At 42.2% G+C, this 21261-nt stretch overlaps 2 protein-coding genes across 4 annotated transcripts in view; both read left to right on the top strand.

Moving 5' to 3' along the window:
- Positions 1-4071, top strand: part of LOC119658850 (transient receptor potential channel pyrexia) — a 69385-nt gene extending 65314 nt beyond the window's left edge. For all 3 annotated transcript variants that reach the window (XM_038066600.1, XM_038066601.1, XM_038066602.1), the window contains one exon: positions 851-4071. In XM_038066600.1, the coding sequence (XP_037922528.1) occupies positions 851-3674 (2824 nt within the window). In that variant the 3' untranslated portion in view covers positions 3675-4071. The remainder of the gene's footprint in view (positions 1-850) is intronic.
- The window catches only part of LOC119658852 (28S ribosomal protein S9, mitochondrial), a 162219-nt gene that overhangs the window by 107338 nt on the left and 33620 nt on the right, over positions 1-21261 (top strand). The gene's annotated exons all lie outside the window — the stretch shown is intronic.

Here is a 21261-nt window from a genome sequence, read left to right as displayed (position 1 = left end):
TGACATCAATTGTCAAATAGGGGAGCAAGGAGATTAGGAAATAGTCATTTTCTTTAAAGACTAATTCTCTCTATACTCAGTTAAAAAATCTGAAAAAAAATCGTGATGGTATCTATGTATACAGTAGTTAGGTCAAGGTGCTCTATTATATTAATTTTGGAAATTTGATGACACTGATTTTTTATACCTGCGCTGAACTTCTGGATTTTGAATTGTCATTCTTTTGTCCGTAATGTTCTTGAGTATTATCCTACAATTATGGCTGCTATATATGTAATAGATTTACTGGTTCTCTCTTCTTCAAAAAGAATCTTCACTACTCATCCTATCCTAATCGCACAGTTTTGTTTAATAGGATACCGCAACAACATGGGAAACCTCGATAGATGCCTACATTCTGTTCAAGCTTTGTAACGGCCTAATACACTGTTTAGTAGCCTCCGAGACATATCACCAAGGATCATATTAAAGATTCGCACGCTTATGTTATTACTCGTATTTTCAAGGTGCCTTTTGCGGAGCTTCTGTTACTTTTACTTTCCTGTGTCTGGAATGCTTTGCAGCTATGATCGTATGCAACTTGGTTCTTTAATTTCATCCTCTGCCTTAGTCTGGAGCCCAAGTCATTGACCCTAAATCCTTTTTCTTGCCAACTTATTTCATATCTGTTTTGGTTGGCGTTTAAGAACGTATAAACAATTGTTTACAAGTACGTACATAAATTTAGGAATATTACCTTTTTTGACGGGTAGGATGTGCCTCCTCTGCTTCTCTGCCAAATTGAAACCTCCCATCAATAAGACTCTAATTCAGACTTGACTAAATCAACAAATTTTCTCTTTCGTTCCAGATTTAAAAATATATCGCCGGGACTGATGGTACGATGGCGGAACAATCCGGAAGCAATGCTCGATGCCCAGTATCCAACTGGCGACTTTGAATATATGGAATGTGGACCATCACCCCCCGCTGAAAGTGCGCCCAGCATGTACGACAGTTTTGAAGAGCCCGCGGCAGAACTTAGTGTTCAAATCTGCGCAGACACCCTAAGGGTGAATTTAATCGATCAAATGAAGTCGTCACTAGGTCGTATTCGATTACTCGAAGACATTGAACAAGGCAACGTAATTGAAGAAAATGTGAAAAAATATTTTGAATCAACGACAAAAGTGGAGAAAAACATATCATTCTTATGGGCAGCATTTTTGAAACGATGGGATCTTTTGGAGGGACTTTTGGACGCTGGAGCCGATTTAAACTTTTGCGACCAGAATGGTATATCAGCCTTGCATTTGGCTGCATTCAGCGGATGTTTGGCATCAACAAGTTTTTTGATAAAAAAGGGTATGGATGTCAATGCACTACCGAAATGCTACACACCATTACACTGTGCAGCGTTCGGGAACTCCTTGGAAACAGCAAAGATGCTGATCAACAATGGAGCATTAATAAATATTGATACAAACAAGCCAAATTGTGAAGAATCTCTGTTGCATTGCGCAGTGCGAGCTAATGCTTTTGAATGCGTTCAGCTATTCATCGCAGAAGGAGCCGATGTGAATTCACTAAAACCAAATGGCACAAACGCCATACACTTGGCTGCAGATTTGGGGAATGCACAATGTCTGGAAGTTCTTTTGAGTGCACAAAATGCTGATCCTAATATTCGAATTTGTATAAGAGAGAAGGAATCAACGGCTTTGCATTTGGCTGCAGACGAAGGTAATGTTGAATGCGTCGATTTACTCCTTGCTAAAGGAGCTGATGCCAAACTCAAGAATCATCGAGGCTTCACAGCTTTGCATTTGGCTTCGCGAACATCAAGTCTCGAATGCGTTGAATCATTACTGAGGAATGGTAATGCCGATCCTAACGCTGAAGATTTTGATCACAGGACACCATTACACGCTGCAGTAGGAAAATCAGAAAATGCTTTTGATATAATGGAAACCCTCATTTCATGGGGAGCAAATGTAAATCATAAGGACATCTACGGGTTTACAGCTTTGCACCTGGCAGCTCTCGATGGCTTGGCGCAATGTGTAGAAATGCTTATATTCCACGGTGCAGATGTTACGACAAAATCCAAAAAAGGTACAACTGCTTTGAACGTTATAACAAGGAAAACTCCTGCTTCTATGGCCATGATTACTCAGAAATTGGATGCTGCTATTACTATTCATCACTCACAGGATATTGTTAATAGAGAAGTGGAACTAGAGTTGGATTTCAGACAATTATTGCAACATTGTCATCCACGGGAGATCAGCTATTTGAACACATTTGTCGATGAAGGCCAGAAGGAGATACTAGAGCATCCTTTGTGCTCTGCTTTCTTATATATTAAATGGGGAAAAATAAGGAAATACTACATCGCACGGCTGGTCTTCTGCTTCGTATTTGTCTTGTTTCTAACCCTCTACACTCTGACCGCTTTGGCACATAACTGCTATAACGGCAGCAAAGATATGGAGGAAACAATCCAGGAGCAAGAACTTTGCCAAAAACAATCTATCCTTGGTGATATGCTCCGGAATAATCCTTTTGTAATGGAGATGCAATGGTGGGTGCTTGTCGCGATTACTATATTCGAGATATTCCGGAAACTGTACGGAATAATTGGCTATTCGTCCTTTAAGCATTATGTGACACAGGTTGAGAACATCATAGAATGGTTTGTGATTACAAGTGTGTTTGTAATCTCGTACATTTACACGAACCGCACTTACACTTGGCAGAATCATATAGGAGCCTTTGCAGTTTTGCTGGGTTGGACAAATCTAATGTTAATGATTGGACAGTTGCCAGTGTTTGATGTTTACGTTGCAATGTACACCAAGGTGCAGGGTGAATTCGCTAAACTATTCATGGCCTATTCTTGCATGTTGATAGGTTTCACGATTAGTTTTTGCGTGATATTCCCGTCTTCATCATCGTTTGCCAATCCATTCATGGGATTCATCACGGTGTTGGTCATGATGATTGGAGAACAAGATCTTTCGTTGCTGATCAACGACCCTGATGGAAAGGACCCTCCGTTTTTACTGGAAATAAGTGCACAAATCACTTTTGTTCTCTTCTTGATCTTTGTAACAATTATTCTAATGAATCTTTTGGTGGGTATTGCTGTACATGACATTCAAGGATTGAAGAAAACCGCAGGACTATCGAAACTGGTTCGTCAAACCAAACTAATATCATATATTGAATCAGCACTCTTCAACGGATATCTTCCAACTTGGCTACGTAATCTTCTTCATTACACGGCACTAGTCTCACCGCAAGCCTATCGCGTGGTCCTGTGCGTAAAACCTCTGAATCCTAGTGAAAAACGCTTGCCGCGTGACATTTTGATGGCCGCCTATGAAGTTGGAAAACAAAGAAAGCACTTTGGCCACACGATTTCAGCCAGAAGCTCGGCTGCTACCTATTTTCAATACAAGAACAAATATAACAACAATAATAGTCAAGAATCCGATTATGGATTTGACACATCCAGTATTTGCACACTTCAGACTAAAGTTGAGGACAATGCGGAACGTATTGAGATACTCACCCATGAAATACGGGAATTGAAGCAGGCTTTGATTCACCAGCAGCAACAAGCCAGCAAAGTAATTGATAAACTCTTGGTGGTTATATCGAATCAGCAGAAATGTGTGACTAAAAAGTAAGATCCATTCTGTGGACTAGGTGTAATTGGTGTTGTTATACGTGCATTACATAAATTGTATGTCTGAATTGTATTTACCACTTTAGTATTATCATAGCGCACCTTTGGAGAACACAATTATAAAACATTGGAAAAGGTGCGCCAACAAAGCAAAATATTGTCACATCAAAAGAGATTTTATCATTAATGTTGTAAGTAGAAAGATGTACTCCTATCCATACCATTTAGCGATTTAAGCAGTTTAATGTTTAGTGTTGTAGCCATATCAGATAGAATTCGTGCATAAATGTTATAATGACTATTACAACATGATTGTATGAATGTATGTATTCTTCCTCTATGTAATAAAGATGACAAAAAGGCTGTGTGATTCGTTGCTGAATAAAATTAAATGTGCTAACAAAGTTGTTTTATTTATAGATATTCAAGCCCACCTGCCTTTACATTTTGAATAGAAAACTCACAGATCTTCTGCCCGGAAGGTGTGTTGAGTTAAATTCACTGAAGGTTAGCATTTCAGTTTTTGGCCCATTTTTATTAAGCGTTTGTAGAAAATAAACAAGTCAAGTCTAGCTTTATCCTAGCTTAGGCTCAAACTATTGCCGGTTTTACTTGGATATAATTCGCACCCTTGGTGTGTTTTTACGAATATATAAAGGAGCGTTTTCCATATGTTGCCTCTTACGGTCACGCTGTTCCCAAGGGGGAGGTGGACGAAACCGTTAGTCCCTATTTTTTAAATGCTTGGGTGCCATGCCTCAAACGGTCTGTGGACCAAAAAAAGTGAGAGTAAGTTGCCCTCCATTTGGTCCGGTCCAACATCAAGTGGATGTGACAAACAATACTAAACAAGACCTTTCATTTGATACCCCACATGACTATATTTGATGAAAAAAAACGCTCTCAATTCTCCGCGGAAGTATCGTGGAGTGTTACTTCGCAGGGAGGAATTTACTCTTTACCAGCATGATTAAATCGGGCGTCCACTGCTCTTTCCGGGCTCGATCCAATTCCTGGAGCTTTTCTTGTGTCACCATTATTGTTGCGCTTGTCGCGCTTTAAATTGCTTCGGACGTGCTGCTCCGGGTCCTCAGATGTGAGAAGGAGGTTGGGGGAATTCCTCCAACGCAAAGCCATATAGGTCTGTAATCTCTGTCCCATAAAGAATTGTGTTAACTGTTAATTAAATCCTCCGGGTTTTCGCCCGACACATCTATCATTACCGTCCACGGGATCTTTGTATGAGCCCCGCTGAAACTCAACTTGCCATCCATCGTGCTGTCAAAACGGTTTTTTTAGCCCGTATCCGTCCCCCTCGTTTAATTCTCGATTGTCCAAGCAAGCTAAAGACACCAAGTTTAACTAGTTCTAGTTGACCAAATTAAAGGTATTCCTGACATCTTATGGCCGACACCTCTCGGACCAAATCCATCGACCGTAGAAAGGGCTCGTTAAAACTCATACTGCGATAGACCATCCCCAACTCGATGAACTGGAGCTGCCTTTTGTATACCATCTCCAACATTTTCCCACTGGAGGGAAACGGTCCTTTCACCGTGCACGATTGAATGTGATTATAAAACATGTGAGCGTATTCGACGCCTCCATCTGGTATTCAATACCGGAGGTTATTGTCCCCTATTCATCCACAGATCTCTTGTACTTCCTCCTCGGTAACACCGAAAATCGAGAAAACGTCCTGGTGAACTGTTGGCTGATTTGCATTTTCTTCCTATTTCGGAAAGAGAATTATAATTATTTTTAACAAGAGTTGTGGTACGTCGTACGTGCCTCGAGGCACAACTGATTGTAGCAATTCTGTTTGCCCTTTTAAGGCCACTACGAAGATATCGGCATTCTTTTTCCAATTCCCGATATCTTGGCTTTCTTGTTGCCCTTTGTCATAGTTTCTTCGCTCGAAAACTCGATAAATGCAACAGTATTTCTTAATTTTCTACTGGGGGTTGAAAACACCTTTGCGGTATTGTAGGTTCGCATGCTTCAGTTACCCGCAGACATAACTGACTCATTATTTCCAGCGCCATTCCCTTCGAGTCGTCACTTCCTTCGGGGGCCGTCCGGAATAAATCCTCGAAAAATCCGTGGATCAGTGAGTTATGCAACTTTTTAAAATCTGTTTAAATCTGTTGCTCATTCGACTGTTGCCTTTTCCATTTCCCATGCCGAAAGAGATGGCCTGGTGGTCACTATGGGTGAGGAATTCTATTATTATATTTTCGGGTTGTCACAATCCCGACAGATGCCGGATTTCACTAAATACCAAGCATTTACTTAAAAAAAATAAAGGGGCTTTGGTGGTGGTAGCCCGCAACATCGAGCATGTTTGCAGAATGTTGTGTTTCTGCATTGCTTGAACTAGACTGGGTGAGAGTCCGAGCACCTCGAGGGTAGCCGTAAGTACAAAACATGTAACTGACAATAACTACAATTACCCTCTCGAGGTGGCAAATTTCTTTGATTTCTCGACTCAGTGGCTCATAGTTTATCTTTTACACGTATTTCCTTTCACTGTTGCGGTTAATGGGGGTAACAACATCAATAACATGCGCGGAGCGAGGCGTCTTGTCAACTAACAACACATCAGGCTTGTTGTGCGGTACGTGGCGATCAGTTAAAATTTTCCGATCTTAATACCTGGCCTAAGCAAAACTATTGAGTACTGCCTGTATTTCATATCGGTAAACCGGATGATGGATCCCCTTACATAGAGGACCGTGCCTGATCGTTATTGCACTGGGGCCGTAACAACGCAGCAGGAAATGGGGGAGTCTCTAGCGCCGAATCACATATCTGTATTGCAAGGTGCCATGGCAATACAGCCAGGAATGAGATAGTTCTACGCATCTAACGCCGAATAAAACATTCTGCATTTTCATCCTCTCACTCCCATTCTTTCATTATAACCTATTTGGCGACTACACCGTCCTGAATGGCAGACATAAGTCTCTCCCTCTCAGCAAAGAACTCTCCAGCACATGTTCAACAAAATAAAGATCGACAAATGGCTGCCAGAGACAATTCACACATCGCTGGAATTCAAACAGCAAAACATCTTTCAGAACATCACAGAACTCGAGCATAGATTCTTTGTAGAAGTTTATCTCGATCGTAACTTGCATGTGGAGGTAACCAATACTATGTCCAGCATACAGCTAGTGATAATTTTTGCAGATAGCATGAATTCAACACTTGCCTAAACTAAATTCCATCCGAATATCACGGCTGAACATATCTGCTATTCGCAACAGACCTCTGAGGTGGTCATCAGCATATGACGCCATGTAAATAAATCAGTATATCAGCTCCCACTTCCAGAACTGTCGCCAAAAACTTTATTAGTTTGGGATCAATGTGATCCAGATGTAGGACATCGGTTAGTTAGATGCGCGGGATGCTGTCAAATGTCTCGGGGTAATCGATTTAGCAACTAAAGAGATTTCCTTGGCATCTAGTCACCTGCTGAGTCGAATCAACCAACTCGGCAGCCCTTCTGCTCCTCGGACAGAATGTTGTTGGTCTGGAAGTGTCCATTGACCCTTCCACTAATAATGGATGTTATGAGTTTGCAGGGGGTTGGTAAGCAAGTAATCGGTCTTGTGATTGTAGGGTCCCGCACCGTATCATATCTGGGAATAAGGTGAGTAATTTCCACAGTGAGAAAGGATGAAAATTCTTTTGCCCGGCTAACGACCTGATTTATGCTATGCGCCAACCGACCGTGCATACTGGTAGACACCATTAGAAATTTTGCACCTGATCCAGACTTGGGCCTCTCCAGTTGTTCGCGCTGTTTATGACTCGTCGAATCTCCTCTTCGACAACTTCCACAAAATCCATGCCCGGCGTAGTGCATGACGGATTCCTTCAGCGGTAATTCACTTAGTACGGTCAAATTGCTGAGTGGGTAATCCCCAAGGCCACCCCAATATGCTTTTGCTTCTGTCATTGAAAACTGCACTCTTTGGCCGCTCTGTTGGGATCCTTTGGACAATATGAAAAAATTTCCCCTGGTTCCTCGCGGACGTTACATTCTGAACGAGTGACTTTTGCCGTACCATCACAGCCGGCCGCATACAACAGAATATTTATGCTTTGTTGTATCCAGTACTTTAACTACGGTTGTCTCATTGAGAATCGCATTTGAGTTTGTGCTTGACCCGCCTGGTGGCATTGCTAGTCCTGATATGAGTCAACCTAGCAATGTTCTGCCTTATTTAATGGCGCCGACGTTCTAGCCGAATTTCTTGGTGGATTTCTTCTTCACGCAAATCAATAACACGAAAGCCAATCTTCTCACCGTGCAGCCCAAGAGGCGTGACTGCAGCACAATACACAAGTGATTATATTTGCAGTAGCAACATATCAGTATCGGGACGCAATGTCATCATTGATTTGGGACAGCATTATGTCTGTTTGAAATCAACTTTAATATGATGGGTATTATGTTATATTCCCAACATTCTTCCAGAATCTGCTTTGCTGACAATATCTGATCAATCGTTGAAATCGTCTCTGATATTCATCAGCCATATTTTATGCGAAGGCTTCTTTCGATCATGTTCTTTGTCTGCGCTAAAGGAGATATGGACTCCATGTTGTATATGTTCGTCATCTGCCAAGATGTCAGTCAGTATAATAGCCGAGATGGTAAATGATGCATCATCGAAGACAGAAAATTGCGGCTGTATAGAACAAGACAAGCTCACTACCCTGTAGTAAGTTGCCTATAAGTATACCGCGGTCTCAACACGTTCGGAATTGTCCTTGCCAGAGCCGCCGTGGATGCTTTGTCACAAGCATAACGTACGTCTTGTTCGCTCCCAAGTACTTGATGGCCGGCTTGGAAATAATTTTAATTAATCTAATGTAATGGATCCATCTACAAGCAGTGTTATAACGTCGGCGTAATCCACCACCGTCGCCTCTTCCGGAAGTGTGCAATTAAATACCTCATTGAACATAATCTTCCACGGCAGCGGCCCCAGTACGGAACCCTGTAGAACACCCGCGGAGACAACGTACTCATACAGTCCATCATCGGGGTTGTACCAGCGTCCTTTTTCTGCTAAATAGCTATCGGCCGGTATATCTTAGCAGAGTGGATTGCACTACATGGAGTTGCCAGCTATAGAATTGTCATCCTTCTTTAAGACTTGGCCTATTTGTTGCCACTTCCGTCTTCTAATCAAATCGGCCACGGTTAACTGAGCAACTTCTTTCTTTCTCAAGTCTGTTACCAATTTGAAGGTATCAATGGTGGATGGTTTTACAGGGAGCATACTGCCGATGTGAGAGTCCTCCTTAGTGTCCTTCATAGCATCCGAAAGCCTCATTAATATGTAGGAGTATGACTCACTTGAAAGTTTACTAGCGTTAAGCACAGTATCAGCTTCTACCGTTTCCATTGTGGAGGAAATATGTCCTTAAAAATGCACACTTCAAAAAACTCACCAAACATCTAGATTTCACGGCGAGCTATTCGGTACTGCTTCCAGGCCCATGGCTTTCTCTTCGCGTGTAGGTCTCCAGTTGTTGGTCTGTGTTACTCCAGTCCTCTGAGCTGCCTGAGTTCTATAGGCACTCCCCCATGAATTTACGTCGGTCTTCGAGCAGAGTTTCGTAAGACACTCCCTCTTGCTTTGCTGGATAGCCATCTTAAAAATTTTTTGCAAGCTTCCTTGTATGAATGCTCTTTTTGCACCTGATCGCCCTCTGATCTATCCGTCTGGCTTGATGGCAAGATGGACAGTTAACCATTCCAGCTGTGATATTAAGTGTATCCGTAATTTCTTCTACTCGTTCTATATGCGGAGATTGTTTTACGGCATTGAAAAGCTATTCTAAATAATATTTGGATCATCGCTTGTAAAAGTATCCCTGCGCTTTCGAACGCTTCAAGAGCATAAGTTTTGGACAAAGAGCGCACGTTACAGGTTCAAAACTTGTTGTCCTTTTTCCGTTGCCATTTTTCGTTATATTTGAGATCTATTTGAGGACAACCTTTCAAATAAGGCAAATATTATGACGAATGTTATCACCAAGTTCAAGTATAAAGTTTTTTTTTGTGGTTTAGAGAAGTTTATTAATGTCCAGCCTTAAACAAGAACAATTTAACTTAGCAGAAAGTAGTTCCTTTTGAATTTGACCTTTAAGTAAAGCTAGACAAGGTTCAAATTGTATTATTTGCAATAAATCTAAAATCGTTTACTGACTGCTCAATTTCGACAATATTTTCGCTGAATTCAAATATTCTTCACTTTCATTTTTTACACATTCATTTCCGGAACACATTCCTAAGTTTCGCAGTGATCAGCTCATTATCATAGCGCTAAATGAAGTTGCCAATATTTGGCTTATATGACAAGCCAATAAATATATTTGTCTCAAATTTCAAAAACTGACTATTATTTTTTTGCGCAAACGCAATTGTACGACCACAGTGAGATTTATATTTGTTTTATTTGCCATCAAAAACTCACGGAAATAGATTAATAAAGCCTGGAAAATAATCCTCGAAAGACCTTATTAAGAAAAACAGCGTCAAACATTTCGGATCTCAAGATGTATTTGTATGATTCGTACGTTATTTGTGTTTTTACAACAGAACAAAACAGGCCATAAACCAGAATCAGGTCATCCAAGCATTTAAGGTTCTGTGCTTTTCTTAGGTGAGGAGCTTTGAACTAACAACTGTTTCGTTTGTACAACACAATCATGCACTATTTTTAAGATCCACTTACACAACAAGTAGTAGTGTATCTATGATATGCGCTATTATCTGCATTCACGGCACGGGGTGAGCATTATTTATCTATTTTATTTATTATTCTTATTCGCGTACTTTTATCTACTCTAAATTAATTGAATCTCTTTTAGAATTACACGAAAACTGAAAAAAAATAAATAAATAATAAAATAAAAATTAAATGATCTCATTTAGTCCCCCACCTAAGTACTAAACACGCCTAACAAGCTTAACTTGTGTGAATAGACGAGGATTACTTTTTTGTTTCAGCCATTCTTCCAACTACTCTATTTCAATTGTGCTTTCCCTGCTGAATTTGAAGAGCCAGGATTAACCGTTGCCGTGGTCCCTGTTGAGAAGTTAATTTTTCGGTGTTTTATAACTCTCTTTGACTTTAAGCCACGTCTACCTTTCTTGACAAACGCAAAGTTGTTAGTGGGAGTTAAATCGCTCGCTATTCTCATTGCGTGTGCCTAAGTGAGGTGATTCCCGTTGCTTTCTGTCTCTTAATCCAAATCAATATTGAGATTATCTGCAATATATTACGGATTTTCGTATTGAATAATTATCAGTAGACTTCTTTTTCCGCATTGAGTCGGTCTGCCTGTTTCAGTTTAAATCTGTACATCAGATCAGCGTAGCCTAGATAAAGGGGGCTTCGCAACTGGCTTTCTTTGCGGTCGTCACTGATGATAATTCGCTAGCTAAGATTGGTTTAAACATTGATGGGCTGGAAATTATCCAAAGGCCAATCAAGAAAACAATAGTAACTCAGACTTTTGACCGACGAACACGATCCAAGCGGAGAGAGTCCACTACCAAACGAGACAAACGCTAAAGAATGAGAAGATCCCAGAACCCAACCTCCTTTCACGACTGACCATTGCTGACGATCACTATGTGCGTAACCTCAAATTACTCATGGTCATATGAAATTCACTCTTCTCTGTTATCGATTACGATGAATTATGTTTTCTCAAGGACAAATCCACAGGCATCAGAGCCACCTAAAATTGATCGCCTTTCCGAGAACCAATGATACCAAGCTGTGCGCTTCATTACTGTTTTTCGTTTTATCTCGAATGGTCTAGACATAATTCTCATCGCTCTAATTATGCCCAGGCAACCGGGTTTTTAGGTTTATGCTAGCAGTCTTAGGCCGTTATCAAAGTTCACCCTCAGTCACCAGATGATGCATGCGCATGGGCTATGGATGCATACATCTAGTGAACTCATTGTAATAGAAACTTCCATGTCTTATCTACGACAATCTTGCAAAGCACCAGAGCATGACTTCTGATAATATTCCGGCATATGGTATTTTACGTTAATTTGGAGTGAAGATGCACTCCTAAATACTGGACTGTTTTTACTAGTTGGTTTGGTTTCCACCGCTGATATAATGACTAGTAACTAGTTCAGTTCTCCTAAGGCGCCCGTTTCAAACGCGCCAACTGTGATCACCTGCAGTGCTTCGCTCTTGCGTTGACATATAGTGTTCGAAAATTCGTTAATATAAAGTCAAAGTACAAATTCATACTTCAGTTGTCAGAGAGACTGTCTCAAAACCATGTTCAATTCAGCGAAAATTCATCAAAAAAGCACCCAATGCATGGCTCTGCTTTTGCCTCGGTAATGCGAGAAACCGTAGAGACCTGACAAAAAGAACCCATGCAATGACACTATCTAAGGTTGCCATGAAATCTTATCCGGATCATAGAGTTTCAAGCACATCTGTCGTCATCGCTATCAGTATCACAAAGCACTTCAATTATACCTCCCCCCATTAGAAGTTTACAATCTTCCTCTATATTGCTCTAGAGCACCTTCCCAGAATAGTGATTTCCATAAGCTAGCGTATCCTGCTCTGGAGTTTTCGCCCTTTCTCAATGTATAACCTACCCACTGCCACTTTCACCTTCGGATCAACGTGCCTATTGATATCTGGCCCGTACGCCAGCCAAATTAATTTTTCATTTGCAGTTCCGTTTTAGTTGGGTTTATGCCGAGTCCGCATCTTGCAGCCCACAGGGACAACGCTGCAACGCTCTTTCCATGATGTCGCTCATAATGGACGGTAACATCCCTGACACTAATGTCACCGTTGTCGGCATACGCCACTACCTTCACTCCGATGTTGTCCAATATTCATAAAATTTCGTCCATCACTATTAACCAGAGCACCGGAGAGATGGCGCCCTCCTGGGGCGTGCCTCTGTTCACAGCTCTGGTAAAGTGGTTGCCTCCCAGATCCGACTAATACTTAGCATGGATATAATCCATTGCGTAAGATACCCCTCCAATCCAATACTGGTCAAAGCTTCCTTGATCGCAGCTACGGTGGACTGCTTGTATTGCAGCGACCGTTCAACCATGCCAATTACCTCGGGGAGAGCGGTTTCTGTCGATTTGCCTTTAAAGTAGACATACTGGGAGTTAGAGAAAGGCGTTCTCTCCGTAGTCGCCCTTAAGTGGATGTTCAGGTTGCAAAAGGTGAAGCTGATTGGTCGAAAGTCCTTCGCGGACTCGTGGTCGCGCCTGCCCGCTTTCGGTATGAAAACCACTCGTGTGCGTCTCCACGACTGTCGTAGGTATCCTAAAGAGATGCAGCTCCGGTAAATCTCAACAAACCACATCACAACCCTTTCCTGCTGCTTCTGTAGCATGACTGGCATTATACCATCTGGACCCGGAGATTTATATCCAGAGAAGCTATTTATACTCCAGCCGATCTTATCCTCGGTAATTACCGATTTGATAGTCTTGCATGGCTGGGATGGCCGCAAACTTTCCAAGGCTCTTGAGGACTGTATCCTGGCTGGTGGGAAAGTGCGTCTGAACCAGCAGCTCCAAGATTTAACCAGAAGATTCCATTCAGGAGCCTTCCGACTTTTTAAGAGAAGATGGGCTCCTATCGTCCTTGGGTAGAATTTTACTGAGTCTGGCAGATTTGCTGGTGCTTTCGATGTTCTGACAATAGTCCAACCAAGACCGCCTTCTGACGGTCTTACCGGCCGACTCGACTTCTTCAGGCAGTCTTTGTATGGCTGATCTGCTTGCGTGGCGGGTTCATCAGTTCCAGTCGGACCGCCGATTCTCATCTCATCCAATAGCTCATTGGCGGCGTCGATTGGATTCAGGTCGCCGTCCGGTTTTGCAGAGCGGGACACTTTCACCTTTGCATTCCTGACTCCGAACCGCACTTTATACGCGAATTTTTCAAATGCCTCCAGGCATTCTCCGTTTATACGGAGCAGAAAAGGTTGGCTGTTAGTCTGGAGTTCCTCCTCCTTAATAACAACCCAGTCGTCCATGGGAATCCTGGGGCTTTAAAGGCGCAAGTATTGAACGAGCTGGTCCTTATTTATGCGGATTTTCGGCAACCAGATGCGAGCGACTGGTCTCCTGGGAATCTCGTCGTAGAGGATGACTTCAATCTTTACGTCCTCCTAGGCGTCGCTGATCTTAGCGATTCACGAATCGAGAAAGTCCCTGGAGAATCAGTCCTCGCAAGCTATAATGTGGAACTCACGGACCACCTGAGAGGAATTAAAGCAGCGGATGGATCTCGTGTGTTTGCCTGTGGCGTCCAGGAGATGCTCAATGACCATCTCCGACAGCCTAGCCTCAACACTGGCCCACGTCACTAAAGTGTTTCGCAGTTCATGGCTCGTCGGCTGGCTGTTGCTGCGTACTTTTCTTCATAGGTTGCTTAGCGTCTGAGCTCTTGCCCACTATGTTCCGCTTGTGTTCTTGTTCGACCCCGACTTGAGATCGATTGCATTTGTGCGGTGGGCTTCCCATTCTGCTAGGCGTTTGCTGTTATATTCCTCAACCCATCCGAAGACGATTTCCAGCGGCCACCGCCAGGATATCGTTGTAAGTATTGCGGAAATGTGCCTCCGCCAGATGGGCCAATTAAAATTCAATTTTCTAAAACCTCAAGAACGTTTTACATGTCATCCGATTTTCTTGATTTGGAATTCACTGCATAAAGTAGGAACTGAATACGATAATATCTTTTAATTCTAAAATAAGTAGAAATCCAGAATGAAATAATATCTATATTCTGACAATGTTCGTTTCATTTTAAGCGCTACGACCTTGCTTTAACAAATCTTGAAGATGGGTTTGTTTTTTTGAAATCAAAGTCCAGTGGTTCCACGAGACATTTCGAATGAATAGTCGTCGTTATTTATGCATGTTTACCAATTGGAATCAACGTCAATACTTTGTATTTATTTCGATTAATAATGAATTTGCAATACGCGGAGGGTTTTGGAAATACCCACCGATTATAATGCAATCAAAACTACGTGACATGTAACACACTTTTCAATGGCACTCTTTGCATTATACATTTATTTTGTATTTGTTGCAGAACGTGCAAGACTCGACCTCAACTTTTTGAGCCTTGATTCAATAGTCTAGAAAAATGTCGGAGGAGAAAAAGGAGGATGGCAGCCTTTTATATTCAATGTTAGCACTGGTATCTGACGTTAAGTTATTCGTACTTAAGTATGTTGCTAAGCATCAGTAGCTCTCATACTTTGTGAGTTTCGTGCTTTTTAGATTGCAGGTTCCATATTTTTAGATAAACTTCCAAAAATCTTAATAATTTCGACCATTTTCCTTTAAAGTTATTCAAAATATGTTTGATGGATTAGGTTTGTTCATCTGTTCAGATACCATATCAGTTTCTAACTATCCACGACGGCTCTATCTTTGTAGACCAACATTTTTTGCATATAATATGAACAAACAAAATCAATAAAAAAAATTTTGAAAAATTTATCTCAAGTTCTTCCAAATGTTAAAACCACAGAAAAGAATATCCCGGAAAGTCTCCACCAAATATTTGTAAACTTGTTTGCTGTGAATTCAATTATTCAAACTACAAATATAATACAATACGGAAATCCTCGAATTTGACACACTTATGTGGGGGAAATAATTCGTATAATCATCCACCTATGCGCTGATGAGCGTAAACTAAATATAAGCTCTGCAGATTACTCTTTCACGTCCAAACTTAATGTATGTATTTTTTTTATTTTGATACCCCCAGTGATAAACAATGTGAACTTTGGAACTTTCAGCCCACCCCATGTTTCATTACACAACGAGTTGGGCCGATCTATTCTAAAAATATTAAGTTGTTCTAAAGATTGTGCTATCTCTCCCCGATCTTGCTTAATATTTAGAGACCTTAGAATACATGAAATATAAAATACATTTTATCTACATCCTTCATTTTAATACTAAGATACACAGCGACAGAACGGACAGAGCAAACATTTTTGTTGCAGTCAACTCTAATTATATTTCATGATAAACTAAGCATAAAGAACACAAATGGAAGTTTAGTAATTATCACCATATCAAAAGGTACGCTTTTATATCTGGGATATTTCAAAAAGTTCTTTTAATGGAAACTTTAATATGGATATGGATTCTGCGCAAATAAGGAGTTACGAGTTCTCAAACCCCAAAGTTGGAATACCAGTCAGGCAACCAATTATTACATATTCCGGACAAAATAAAAAAGACCAACATCCCTCTTTTAGATCCTATGGCATGGCTGAATAAATATAGATAAATCGAATAAATGGGGGAAAACTTTCTCCAAACCTTTTCAGATTTTTTTGTGAAACCCCTGCCTTTTGCAAATAGATGCGATCATGGATTTTACCCCATCCCAATTTTCTTGAAGTGCTACCATTTTCGGGATCCGATTTTCTGATACCAGCATCTTTCCTAGAGTCTCCACTGGATTCCTCCTTGCTTCCACAAATCTCGGACAGTGAAAGAATACATGCTCTGGGTCCTCTTGGACTTCATCGCTGTGGGGACAATCGGGTGAGGTCTGTGCAGGTATTGGTCATATCCTCCGTGCCCCATGAGAAACTGGGTGAGGCTATAATTAATCTCACCGTTTCGTCCCTCCACCCAATCCTTGACGGCAAGAATGAGCCTGTGAGTCCATCAACCCGTTCCCGTCGCTCTTGCCATCTATTTATGGATCTCTCCCACTCAGCGTTGTTCGTCTGCGATAAGAGAAAGATTCGCTTCGCATTGCATATCTCATCTGCCAAGATGTCCATCGGCATCCTTCCAGAGACTACAAATGCTGCGTCATCTGAGACAGTCCTAAAGGTAGAGCGTACCCTTAGGGCTGTCCTCCTGTATACTGCACTTAGTTTGTTAGAGTTAACTGATATCCGCAACGCTTCCCTCCAAACTGGGATCGCATAGAGCATTATTTAGGTCATCACCCCGGTTATAAGCAACTAGAAGGCATACTGTGGCCCTCCCACGTTCGGCATGAACATACTGCACGTGTTACCTATAACCCCCCCCCAGGTATTTGATGGTCGGCTTGGAAGTGATGATATGATTTCCGATTCTAATACAGGCGTAATTTCTCTTCCGGCGTTTAGTGATGAGGACCGTTGCGGTTTTTTTCCTCCGCCAGTATCAGACCAGAGCTCTCTAGCCAACTTTTAACACCACTGATTGCCTCAGCATCTTCGAGATGCTTTGCGACAACAACCATCGCTATGTCGTCAGCGTAACCCATCACTGTGGCCTCCCTCGGAAGGGGAAGATTAAGAATACGGAGGCCTGCGGGACATCCGCGGAAACAACATACACCTGGGGTCCCATTATTGATATCATACCAGAGCCTCCTTTCAGCTAAATAACTATCAACAATTTGATGGCATCAATAGTTGATCTGGCTTTACGGAACCCATGCTGCCGATCTGAAAGGCCACCTTGGCTCCCAAAAACCGGGAGTAATCTGTTATAGATTACCGACTCTTAACATTTTCCCCACAGTGTCCAAAAGATATATGGGTCGGTATGAGGATGGTTCACCTGGAGGTTTACGAGGTTTAGGCAGAAGTATCAACTTCTGCCGCTTCCATGCCACTGGAAATATCCCCTTGGCCACGCACGCTTCGAATAACTCAGCGAATATGTTCGGTCTGGATTTCACGATAAGCTTAAGGGTCTTCTTCGGTATTCCGTCCAGGCCCGGCGCTTCATTGTTACCTATTCTACCGCAGGTCTCCAGCAGTTCGTCTCTGATGACTGGCGGAAAAGTTGTCACAATCAGAAGTGTTTGGAATGTGTCCGTGCCCTCCTCTTGCTGGGGGAATAATCGCTAGATGATTTTCAGCAAGAGGGTAGGACACGTGATCTGCAGAGATGAATGGCCTTCCCCATTGAGCAAAGCTACTTAAAGCATTTCTTTCGCTAGATGGCGTGCTTAGGTTTGCGGGCTGCTTTATAGGCACACTCTTTTGGCCCCTGATCGACTCTGTTTACCGCCCTCTGAGCCGGTCTTCTGGCTCGGTGGTAGGATGACCGAAGGCTGCCCAGTTCACCATTCCACCAGTCGTTTGGCCTTCTACTGGGGAATGAACACCTCCTAGGCATGGACGGGCCACATGCTTTGGCGATACATTGGGCACATGGACGGCTCTTTCCGTAAAGGTGCCTGTTTTATCAGATTGATCTAACCACACCTCTATCAAGGTCACTTCATCCAAAGCTTTTGCAGACCTGAAATCTTTCTCGGTTTCGGGCATAATGGGTCTTTGCCCTGTGGCTCGGCACCTGTCTTCTGCCTGGTGATCGCTGTGGGTGTAGCGTTCGCTAACGCACCAAAGCTCAGGTCTACAACCGAACATGACACCCTTTCTGAAAAACTTCTAACAAACCGCGTCCCTTGGCATTTGATTCTCTAATACCTCACTCAAGGGCCCACGCGTTGAAATCACCAGCAATCACCTTTAGACTTCGCCCCCTTGCGTAGAAAATAAGTTTATCAAGCATTTCCTCGACTTCAGATAATGTCAAACTTGGTTGGGCGTATCAGCCGTATACATATACACCACTTATTTTCGCCCACACAGAGCCACTGGCTGCCTGATTTGCAGTGCATTGTATGGCCTGTCGACCGCAAGCCCATATCACCGCTTCACCATTCGAATTTGTGGCCCATATGTCACCATGACGCTTTCTATACGTTTCACTTATGATGGCGAATTCCATCTCAAATTCGAACATTGTCTGCTCAAGTAAATCCTGAGCGGCCCTGCAATAATTGAGGTTAGTCCGGACATATAAGCGGATCTCCTTGACTGACACAACTTCGCCTTCGCCATTTAATGACCGTGGTTGCTAAGCAGTGTAAATAGACTCCGTCCTTGACAGTCGCCAGCAAGACACCGACTGTATCCACCGAAGAGCTACCAAGAGCAGAGCCCCGCTTGGCCAATCCGTCAACCCTCTATGTTCCTATGCTCGGAAACTCAGAGGAGGGTGACCTTGAGCATGCCGCCCAGACTGTTCAGCGCGTCTCTGCACTGCCCCACAAGCCTGACACTAATATCACTAAGTTGTCGGCATACCCTGCCCGCTCCTCTCCACTATTAACAAAACTTTCATCCATCACTATTAACCAGAGCACCACCCTCTGTTTATAGCTCTGCTCAAGTGTTCAATTCGATACTGATCAAGGCTTCCTTGATGGTTGGTACTAACGTTGTTGAATGCTCCCTCTATATCCACGAAGGCAGCTAGGGTATACTGTCTGTACTACAGTGTCCGCTCAACCGTACCAATTACCTCGGGGAGAGCGTGTCTTTAACGACATTGGATGCATTTTCTCGGTCGGCCTGACGCGGCCCTGTCACCAAAGGGGGTAGGATTTGCCATAGTAGTACAACTTCAACTACATATGTATACGTTATTTGTTGAGGACAATACAGTACGTTCACTCAAACCCTCCTCCTTTACCTGAGCTTGAAACCAGCATGCTATGTAACTAACATGGCATTGTTTGAATGAAATGACGTTGAGAAACAGTAGAAAAAAATAACATTCTTACCACTCTTTTTCTACACATATTTGGACGTAGTTTTTAAGGTTTTGTGTAAAACAAAGCGGCGAATGACACCAAATTTGGTGGAAAGGTGGGAACTGTGAACGTTCACGTGGGTTACATCCTTTTACGTCGAATTTAAAAGCGGGGGGGGGGGGGGGGTCCCATGCATGCTAAACGTGGGTGTCAGTTTTTTTTCATCAAATATAGTCATATGGGGTATCAAATGAAAGGGCTCGATTAGTGCTTTCCGAAGCCGGTCTTAATTTTGACGTTCGTTGAAAAGGTGGGGAGTGAGGGGGATCGAAAATGATCATTTCTTTAACTGGCCTATTCTCAGAAACAACCCAACCAAAAAATCTGAAAAAATCAGGAGGCTGCCACCATATGGTGCCTGGATTCCGAAATACTTTCCATACCGATGTCTGTTCAAATAAAGTTAGTAATAGTATATTACTATAATTTTTAGTAATTGCAGAACCCCTCTTAAGTTCATCTTAGCATCACGAAATTGCAGTCGTGTAGGCTACAACATAGACCATAATTCTACCAAGTTTGGTGGAAATTGCACTATCACTAACAAAGTCATAATACGTCAAAGTTTAGACTTCTTTGCAAATTCAAGACTATGAATGTCAATATGACTTGAAAGTGGATATTTTTACATAATATATGCATATTTGACGTGCTACATGCTAATGGGACAAATGCACACTCAAATCTCTTTATAAAAGAAATATACAAAACGTTTCGTACTTGAAGCGTCCAGCTTCCGGTTTCCCGACTTACTTAAACTTGATAAAATTCTTTTATTTTGTTTTGTAAGGCCTATTATAGTGTGGACCAAACTTCTGATAAATCTGACGTAGAATAAAAGCAAAGAAGCATATCCGCTTCTTTATTTGAAAAAAAAAACAAATTACTCGCGTGCGAATTAGACATAACAAACATAAGATAAGGCTTAATTCTCGTCTCTTTATTTGAAGTGTTCAGTGGTTGTTGTCTCTCGTTTCTTTCTGAACAAGATAGTATCTATGTAATTCTGATTTTAAATAGAAATAAACGTAAATTTGTTTCTATTCATCCTTAAGATATTTTTTTAAATTTTTAAATTTTAACGCTTTATTTAATATACTTAGAATTATCCGATTTAAGTCGCAAACTTGTTGCTATTTAGAAAGCCCCCTCCTTATTTGCAAAAAACTCAGACAGCCAGTTTTCGCAAGCCTCTTTTGAAGCGAACTTAGTAGCACCAAGAGCATTTTGCATGGACCAGAAGAGATGGTAATCACTTGGTGCCAGGTCCGGACTATACGGTGGGTACGATAGGATATCCCATCCGAGCTTCCGTAGCTTCTGGCGGGTCATCAAAGATGTGTAAGGCCGAGCGTTGTCCTGATGGAACAGAACACCATTCCTATTGACCAATCCTGGCCGCTTCTGATCAATCGCCTGCTTCAAACGGTCGAGTTGCTCACAGTAGGGGACAGAATTGAGGGTCTGGTCATAGTTGAGCAGCTCATAGTGGATGACTCCCTTCCAATCCCACCAAACACACAGCAAAACCTTCCTGTCCGTCAATCCGCGCTTGGCGATGGTTTGGGCCGGCTCGCTGCGCTTCCACGACTATCTTTTTCGCTTGAGATTTTCGTATGTGATCCACTTTTCATCACCAGTCACCATCCGCTTCAAAAATGGGTCGAATTCGTTCCGTTTCAGCAGTGCATCGCCGGCGTTGATTCGGTCCAAGAGATTTTTTTCCCTCAACTCGTGTGGCACCCAAACATCCAGCTTTTTTTTGGAATCCAATCTTCTGCAAATGGTTCCAAACGGTTTTATGGTCCTAACTCAGTTCCTGGCCAATCGAACGAATGCTTATATACCAGTCTACTTGGACGATTTCGACAATTTTATCGGTTTCTACGACGA

Source organism: Hermetia illucens, chromosome 6, assembly GCF_905115235.1.
Source record: "Hermetia illucens chromosome 6, iHerIll2.2.curated.20191125, whole genome shotgun sequence".
NCBI classification, from domain to species: Eukaryota; Metazoa; Arthropoda; class Insecta; order Diptera; family Stratiomyidae; genus Hermetia; species Hermetia illucens.
The sequence above is the reverse complement of the archived record's forward strand: the minus strand, read 5'-3'. Positions and strand labels throughout refer to the sequence as shown.